Source organism: Elephantulus edwardii, unplaced genomic scaffold (assembly GCF_000299155.1).
Source record: "Elephantulus edwardii isolate Elephantulus edwardi_28Jun2011 unplaced genomic scaffold, EleEdw1.0 scaffold00078, whole genome shotgun sequence".
Taxonomy (NCBI): Eukaryota; Metazoa; Chordata; class Mammalia; order Macroscelidea; family Macroscelididae; genus Elephantulus; species Elephantulus edwardii.
In genome coordinates, this window is record NW_006399828.1 from 8,855,766 (window position 1) to 8,865,287 (window position 9,522).

The window sequence follows — 9,522 nt, forward strand, 5'->3', positions numbered from 1 at the left end:
CTCCAGGATGAATCTGTTTGTTTTCCTAGCAGTCCATGGTACATTCAATACTCTTCTCCAGCACCACAGCTCAAAGGCATCAATTCTCCTTCTATCTTCCCTAGTCTTTTTCCAACTCTGTAATGCATAACAAGTGATAGCAAAGACCATGGCCTGTATCAGACGCACCTTAGTCTCCAGAGAGACAATAGTATATAATATTTCTCAATTGTTGTTATGGGCAGTTGAGTTGCAACTGTCTCGTAACTGACCCCTCCAGCAGATTTTAAAGGCTCTAAATTACACAGGGGAGGTTGCCCTTTTTTTTTTTCAGAGGGTGGTTGGTGGATTTAAACCAAGTGCTTTTGGGTTGGCAGCACAATTCCTGACCACTAGATAACCAGAGTTTCATATCTATATTATATAATCAAAACAATGAAGTGGACATTAATATTATTTCCATTCAACAGACATAAATATTGAGAAATGGAAGTAATTTGTCTAAGTTACTATAGCCAATTACTGGCAATTTGAGCTAAAGAAAACTGCTTCAAAAATCTACTGTTGGATGCACTGTAAGTACCACTATTATAAGACTAATGTCCACCATAGATTCTATAATATATATCATAACAAAAATTCCCTAAGATGAAGCAATATTCACTAAAAGATCACAGACTGCATATGAAAACAGACTCAGTTTCAGGGATAATTTCATATAGTCTTTTTTCCCCTTTCTTTTCTCACTAAAGTATTTTATATTTTAAACGATGACAATGATATCATTCTATGATCTAAGAATCAATATATGTTAAGTTGCACATTAGAAGGGATATTATAGTAAGAGAATCTGTCTATGTGCTTGGGGAGCTGAGTGGCTTTGATAGACCAATTTTATAAAATCATATCCACATAAAAATTTCCTGGGAATTAAGTAGACTATTTGGTCCACAATTCAAAGTCCAGAGCAATTTTCAACCATGAAAGTCTTTTGGATTTAGATCTTTAAAAACTTTGAAGACCCCTTGGTCACCTTGCGGGATAGAGGTTATATTGGTGTCGGCAATGCGGATATAGGAGAGTTTCTTCATTCCTTGGAAGGCTCCATTTTCAATTCCTGAGCTCTTCAGTGGGTTGGTCCCCAGTTCTGCAAATACAAAAATAAAACTATTTTAGAGGATAATAGTCAGGTAACACAAGTAAGAACAATAAATCTAACCAACATTTGGGTCTGGCATAATTTAAAAGTAGAAGGAAAAATGAGAGCTATATATCTTACAGGAATAAAAAATAAAAATTCCTCATGTGAATACCAACACACGAAGGAAAAGAAGAGCAAAAATGTCCATCAAACACTTTTACATATATATGTAAGTTTGCCCAGAAATTAACAGAAAGTTCTCAAATTGTATCTTTTGTCAGCAGGATTTACTTTACTAAATTGTTTTAAAATGCTGTTAGAATTGTACCTAGGATTTTTTTAAAGCCAGTTATAAAATTACATGTTTACTACATGTATCTATGAACTTTAATAAATGTTGATAGTTGTAGAGGTGATTCAAGCCTTTTGTTCATAGGGTCTCTATGAGTCGTGCTTGACTCAAAGGAAATCAACAACAATATATAGCAAACCATTATACCATTAGTAGAGTAAATTCTCACAATGGAAAAGTAACCCCACTCAAAGCACAATTCCATGCTGGGTTTAACATGCTAGAAAGATAACTTCAGATCTAGATTTATCTGTCTTTCCTGTGACTGTCAAGGAGAAGGAACAAAAATATAAATGGAGTTGACAGAATCCAAATATCTTATCTCCATGATTTCTTGGGGACATTCTCATAGGCATAAGAGTCAATGTTATGTGCTATCGAGTCATACCTAAATCTCATGGGAGAAGAGTATCTGTCTTACTCCCAATAAGCTCCTCAGCCACTGCACCAGCAGAGCTCCAAGGCATACTTGTTCTTATTTACCCCTGCGTTAGAACCAACTCAGAGCTGGTCCTCCAGATGGTTTTCATAGGCAATAAGTCACTCTGGATGAGCCTGCCCGTTTTTCTTTCAGGAAGCAGCTGGTGGGTTCAAATCATACACCTTCAGGTTACCATTGCAACTCCCTTCCACGAAGCACCAAGGTCCATAGGCTACAGCTAATTTACCTTTCTGAAGGGAAAACATTTTAATGAGAAAACTGCATCCCTGTCACGTAATACTAAGAACCTCTTTACCTATGACAATCATCTGGTTCAGTCCATTGAAGACATTTTTTCGAATTTTCGTGATTTCATTCTCATGCGCACGCAGCTCCTGAAGAGTTTTGGGCATTTTTTCCGGCAATTCCTTGAGCTGGTTCTTGGACAGATAAAGTCGTTCCAATTTCACTAAAGGTGCAAAGGCTCCGGGACTGATTTTGCTAATTTTGTTGTTGACAAGGATCAATGCCTGTAGATTGAAATAAAAATATCTCCTTAAACCCAAAACTAGCCACAAATTCATAATAAGCACTTAGATTAATCATTCCATTCATGAGACTAGCAAGGGAATAAAAACATTCTAAAAAATAAAAAAACCCACAAAAAATAGAGGTGATTTCTTTACATATATATGCTGCATTGAAAAACAAGGAACACATGAATTACTATACAAAATTATTATTATACATAATGACTCTGGAGGACATTATGCTGAGAGAAATAACTCAGTCACAAAAGGACAAATACTGCATAGTGTAACTGCTATAAAGTGGGACTGACATTGGGGTTGGGGGAGAAACTAAGAAGAGGGGATAAATAATGTATACTGCATTGAAACAGATGAGGGAGAGAACTGTTTAAAAGGGATATATGATTAGGCATTATTGTCACAACAAGACTCCGGAATGAAAGCTGCATAGTGGAGTGGACTGGGGACAGAGGATTGTACAACAATGAAAGATATTTTTTCTTCTTTTCAAAGAGAAAAGTGAACTGGGGGGAGGGGTGGGCAGGGAGGAAAGCGCAACAATGAGTGAATGGAAATCAAAAGTCTCTGTAAAGTTTCATTAAAATTAGTAATAAAAAAAGATGTGTATAACATTAAGCCTTGATAATTACAAAGACAGGGAAATAATTGGGATGATATATCTCTGTATCGCTATATCATCTATATATCTATATATCTATATATCTATATATATACAGCTCAACATAAATAATCCTGAAAATGAAAATTACTACAGTATTTCACTATCTCTTAGAAGAATATAGTGGCACAGCATCCATTCCTTAGTCAACTAGCACCATACAATTTACTTCTCATTCACTGGTGTCATGGATTATACCACAGCAAAAGCAATGCCAGTTCATATGTTCATTAGCCATTCAAGAGAGAGCTCTGATAGCCTTACACATGGGAAAGAGTTTCTTTGCCAACCTGAAGGAAGGTAGTTCAACTCCACCAACTGCTCCACTGAAGGAAAATGGGCAAGCTTCTGTATAATTTATAGCCTCTGAAAATCTACTAGAGTTCAAGAATAAAAAGTAGGTTTAACTCAAAGGCACACAACAAGAAGCAAAACAAGAGAGCAAACTTTTCCTATTGTAGTTATGTAATATTGAATGGAACCAGCTCATAGATTACCCTATCATGAGTCCTAAAGGCATAATTTGCATGGGAGGAGATTGTACATCTTTCTTCCACAGAGAAGCTCTTGGATTTGAACTGCCTATCTTTGGGTCAGCAGCACATCTTCTTTCCTCTAAGTCGTCAGAATTCAAAATTTCCCTACAACCTTAAAAAATTTGACATATGCTTTGATAATGACGATTGATTCTATTACAGGTCACTACTGACTAGGTTTGTCCTTATCATTTTCAGTCAAATGAACTTTCCTATCATTTATAAGATGCTGGTGAAGGAAGAAGATTTTCAAATCACAATACTTTCCAGTTGTTGTTTCTTTAAAAAGTATTAAAGTATACACAACAAAATTCATGTTGATATGACAATTTTTATGTGCATTATTAGTGCCCTCTTCAGCTTATATACCTGTTTTCAGTATGATTTTTTTTCATATTATCTCATTATTACGAGGTTTACTGTCCCGTCAACTTCTCATCTACATCATACTCAGATCTACAATCAACACTTTGGCACCAGCAGTCAGAAAACCAAAATAAAATTTGCACTGGGAAAATCTATTGTTAAGGATCTCTTCAGATGTTAAAAAGAAATAGTATCGGTCATCTAGAGACAAAAGTTCACCTGACCCAAGCCATGCCAAAATCTTCATAATTACTTGCTAAGCATCAGAGAGCTGGACAGTAACTAAGTATGACATAAAAAGAATCAATGCCTTTGAGTTGCGGTGCTGGAGAAGAGTAATAACATACCAAAGATTGCCAAGAGATCTGTCTGGGAGGGGGTGAAAGTGGTTTGCTCCTTAGAGGCAAGGATTTTGACATGCCATCTCACATACTTTGAGCATGTTGCCAGGAGGAAACGATTCCTTAGAGAGGGACACCATGCTTGGAAGGGTAGATGGTCAGCACAGAAGAGGAAGATCTTGGATAAGATGGATTGACACAATGACTATGGCAATGGGATCAGGTGCACCAGAGTAAGTGATTACGGCTCAGGATAGGATAAGGTTCAGAGCTTTTGTTCATAGGGTCTTATGGATCACAATCAACTTACAACGTCTCTTCTAATCTTTCAAACTATTGCTAATTTATCATATTTAAATGATGTGTTTAAGAGTACATTAGTCAAGGTAAGCATGCTTTTCTGATTAACCTAAACTACCATTTCAGTAGGGAACTCTAATAATGCAGATCATAGAGAGTTGCTAATTCCAAGGTTGCACAACTCCATTGGTTGAAATTTATCAGTGGCTCTAAGAGAATTGCTGTTGAGAACCATCAAGTTAGGATCAAGTCAAAGCTGACCCACCAAGGTTTGAAGAGGCTACAGTACATCAGAGGAGAGAAGACTGTCCATCTTTCATACACAGATCAGATGGTGGATTTGAACTGCATGCCCTTTGGATGGCAGTACAATTCCTTACCACTAATCCACCAGAGCTTCCTCAGTCTGTTCCAGTTCACTGGCAGGGATCATGCTGGTTTTTATTATCTTTAATTTACCTCATGGAGTAATCCTAAGGCATTCTGGATCAGTTTGTCAAGATCTAAGAGCTTTTATTTTCAATTGCAGTACAACTTTGTAATGTATATAAGAATGTAGAAATACAAACAGAGAATGGAAAATCAGGGCAGTGAGACCTGACAATCTTATAAAGCACGTGTTTTCTGAGGATACTACTCATTGCTTTTGAACCGAAAATCTTCCACTGAGGCTTTAAATCACGTGGGAGGAGATTGACTATATTTCTGCCTAAAGCTGCTGGTGGATTCGAACCATCAGAGAGGCCTGGCCTTTGAGGCATGGTCTTTTGTTTAGTATCACAACTCCCTATGGACTACATCACCAGAGCCTCTCTTTCCTGATAATTGATAGCAATTGATAAACTGTCCTATGTACATTCTCAACTAGAGATTAAAAACTTAATTCAAATAACATTCTCACTACCTCTAGATGTGTCAAGGATATGTGGTGACCTAGAAGAAAGGGGATATGTTGCCACCCTAAAGGCATGCAGTTGGAATCCACCAGGCGCTCCTTGAGAGAAAGGGGAGAGATCTCCGATATGATTTTATGCCTCTGAAAACCTGCTGGAGAGTCGGCTATGAGTTGGTTTTGACTCAAAGGTTAAAAAAAAAACAAAAAAAAAAAAAAAAAAAAAATCCCCAACTAGATGCGTTAGTTGATGAATACAAAACCCTCAGAAATTTCAATGTATAGCAAAGAGAAGGGAGCTTTGGTGGCCTAGTGGCAAGAAGCTGCACTGCAATCCCGAAGGCACACTGTTTGAGGCCCCCTGCTGCTCTGCAGGAGATGGATGGGCAATCTCCTCCGCTGTGATTAACAGCCTCTGAAAACCCACCAGAGGCTCAGCTATGGGTCGGTTCAGACTCTATGATACATGACGACAACATTAGAGAGAGCAGAAAACATATATAGAAGTTAAGGTTATAGAACATTGACATTAGCAGGGACACAAAAAGAAAGCGCGGAATAAACTCCTTAGTCAGAATAGAGAATGGTTGCAGTGCTGGTATCATTAGTAGATCTTAATAATGGTGCAAAGTAGTTCCTCAATTGCCACTTATGGAGGAAAGTCTGAAAGCTCACTGATACAATTAAACATATCAAATGTGCCCTAAATATCTACTTTATGTTAAATATTGAAGCTCAGCTTTGTTAATATTGTTGTTGTTGTGTGCCATCGAGTTGCTTGCAACTCATAGCGACCCTATGTACAACATCCCTGAACTCTGCTCTGTCCTGGGCCAATCGCACCGTCTCCGACACAGCCATCCCGGTTATCCCAGTTACTGAATCAATCCACCTTATAGGGGGCCTTCCCCTTCTGCGCTGTCCCTCCACCCTACAAAGCATGATGTCCCTCTCCAAGGACCTGTCCCTCCTTGCAACATGTCCAAAGTATGTTAGTCGGAGCCTTAGAATCCTTGCCTCCAAGGAGCAGCCTGGTTTGACCCTTTCCAGGATGAATCTGTTTGTTTTCCTAGCAGTCCATGGTACCCTCAATACTCTTCTCCGGCACCACATTATGCAATTATTTAAGTAGAACATGCACTGTGCCATGTATTGTTCTTAATATTGGTTACTTAATATTGCTCATAATATTGGTCACTTTTGCATTTGTAGACCATGGTTGTTAATGCACAAGCAAGCTGATCGGATTTTGATTTTGAGTTTTGATATTTGCTATGTAACTAAGAGCAAGTAATTTCACCTCTTTGCATCTAACTTTTACCTCGGTAAAAAATAGAAATTATGAATATCTACCTCACCAGAGCCTCTCTTTCCTGAGCATAGCAATTGGTAAACTGTCCTATGTATATTTTCAACTAGAGATTAAAAATTTATTTCAAGTAACATTCCCACTGCCTCTAGCTGTGTAAAGGATCTGTGGTGACCTAGAGGAAAGGAGATATGCTGCCACCCTAAAGGCATGCAGTTGGAATCCACCAGGCACTCCATGAGGGAATGAGGAGAGATCATAAGCTTAAATATTATAAATCAAATATTAAAGAGGCTGAGGAAAGCACAGTGCCTAATATATCACTTAAAACCAAATTCATTGCCATTTAGTCAATGCCTGGTCATAGTGAATTCCCATAAGTTACTAAAGTTGTAAATACTCTTTCTTTTCTTAAAAAATTATTTTATATTGGTTTACATAGAAAATGAATATATATTGTGTTTCATTCATATACATTGCATTTTAAACTTTTTCATTTATATTATGTTTCATAAGATCATTACTATACACTGCATTTTATCAAATCAAGCATCATTGATCTATGCCCACTATCACCCTGTCTTTTCAGATCTCTACTAGGTCTGTCCTAATTTCTTCACCCCTTCCTCTGCCCACGGAATCCTGTGATTTCCCCAATCCCTCAGACTCTCTGTCCCTCTCACTTCCCCTTTGGATTTTATACATAATAGTTTCCTTCTGTTTGTTTCAATAATAGTCTTATGTAATATTTGTTCTTATGAGATTGAGTTAGTTCACTCAGCATAATGAATGTTGTCTAGCTGCTCCCATGTTATACAGTATTTTACAAAATTTTTTGCTCCTGAATGGTGTATTGTATTCCATTATGTAAAAGTACTACGGTGGGAGGAAGATGTCCATCTTTCTCTTCTCTCCTGAAGCATCTGGTGGTTTTGAAGTGTGGGAGATGAGTAATCTTTTAGTCAGCAGTTTAATATACCACAGACTTAGTGATGAAAACTCTTTGATAGATATATACTAATTACTAAATAAAGGTGTACTACTATTCATTCCTTGACAAGTATTACAAATTTTAATTTAAAAAAAACTTTCTTAATGGATTTCTGAAACGATTATTCAATAGAAATTTAATGTTGACAATCTCTGTTTTTCCATTATTTTATACATTATAGGTTTTCATGCCCTCCCTACACACCTGTATGAACACATATACACACGAATATATGTGTATATGTTCAATAGCTCATATGTGATATGTATCATTCATACTTACCTACAGTTACAACTTAATAAACCTTTTGGAAAAAAATACAGTTCTATAATAAAGTCCTTCTACTTTACCCCTTGCAAAATATTCAGTTACACCTCCTTTCTTTTTCAAATGTGGTTTTGGGAGGCTGAAATTATAAGGTTTATTTGCATACTAACAAGGATAGATATTACCATGAATGAAAGAGTAAGAGAAAAATAGTGTTTAACATCCTCTGAACATTTGGGAGCTCTCATAAACTTCCTTACTCCATGTTATCTGATATATAATTTGAAGTAGAAAGAAAGCAGTCACCGAGATGTTGATTGCCTTAAAACCTACTTATAAAGAGATTTGAAAAAGAAAGAACATAGTATTAGAGTTTTAATTTGAACATCACAGAGCTAAGTATCTATTATTTATGAAGGGCACAGGAAGTTTATACAAATTGTTGAGACTATAGTTAAATATAAAAATACATGGAATTAGGTTAAAAGCAGATTAGACTAACTGTGGATGGCACCAGGGATCCCTTAGAATATCTAAAATGATATTTCCTTTTCATAAGCATATCCTGAGGATTGCACAGGATAGGGCAAGTTTCCACTCTACTGTTTGCAGGGTCAATGTAAATCATAGTTAACTCAAAACAACCTAACAACAAAACCAACAACAATAAGTGGCATAGTCACGAGAGACTTGCCCTGTTATCCCAAAGACTGAGTCCTTTTGGTGGCTGGGACCCACGAGCAGCTGCAAGGGAGAAAGATAGGCAATCTATTGTTGTTGTTTGTTGTTATGTGTTGTCGAGTCCCCTGCAACTCATAGTGACCCTAGGTAAAACAACTCTGTTGAATCCTAAGCCAATTTTATTGTCTCTGACACAACTGCCCCAATTACCCCAGTCATGGAGTCAATCCATTTTATCCAGGGTCTTCCTCCCTTGTACTATCCTTCCACCCTCCCAAGCATGATGTCCCTCTCCAAGGACTGGTCCCTCCTGGCAACATGCCCAAAGTATGCCACAAAGAGCTTTAATACAACTTAAAAAATCCAATGGTAGGCATACTAAGAGTTATTTCCAATTTAACAATAATGATCTTTTTGGATTTAGATATTTTATTGAAAGTTTATGTTACATGTACCATTGAATCAGATCAACCCATAGCTGATTCTTCAGAGAATTTTCAGAAACAGTAAACTGCTTATCTTTCTCCATTGGAACAGCTGGTGGATTCAAACTAGGTACTACTGGTTGTATAATTCCTTACTACTTATTAAGCCATCAGTGCTCTTTTTACTCCACGGTCAACACTCTTGGCACCAGTAGCCAGGAAATCAAAAAACGTATTGCAATGGGAAAGTCTGAGGTTAGGGACCTCTCTAAAGTACTCAAGAGCAACAGTGTCTCTCTGGAGACTAAGGTG

General features: G+C 37.2%; 1 protein-coding gene across 4 annotated transcripts in view; it reads right to left on the minus strand.

Moving 5' to 3' along the window:
* The window catches only part of DCN (decorin), a 60,618-nt gene that overhangs the window by 16,699 nt on the left and 34,397 nt on the right, over positions 1–9,522 (minus strand). The window contains exons 4-5 of one of the 4 annotated variants that reach the window (XM_006889510.1): positions 2,210–2,423; positions 1,013–1,126 (exon numbers count right to left, since the gene is read on the minus strand). The exons of 2 other annotated variants lie outside the window; for them this stretch is intronic. In XM_006889510.1, the coding sequence (XP_006889572.1) occupies positions 1,013–1,126; positions 2,210–2,423 (328 nt within the window). The remainder of the gene's footprint in view (positions 1–1,012; positions 1,127–2,209; positions 2,424–9,522) is intronic. One more of the 4 variants, XM_006889511.1, reaches the window with a different exon arrangement.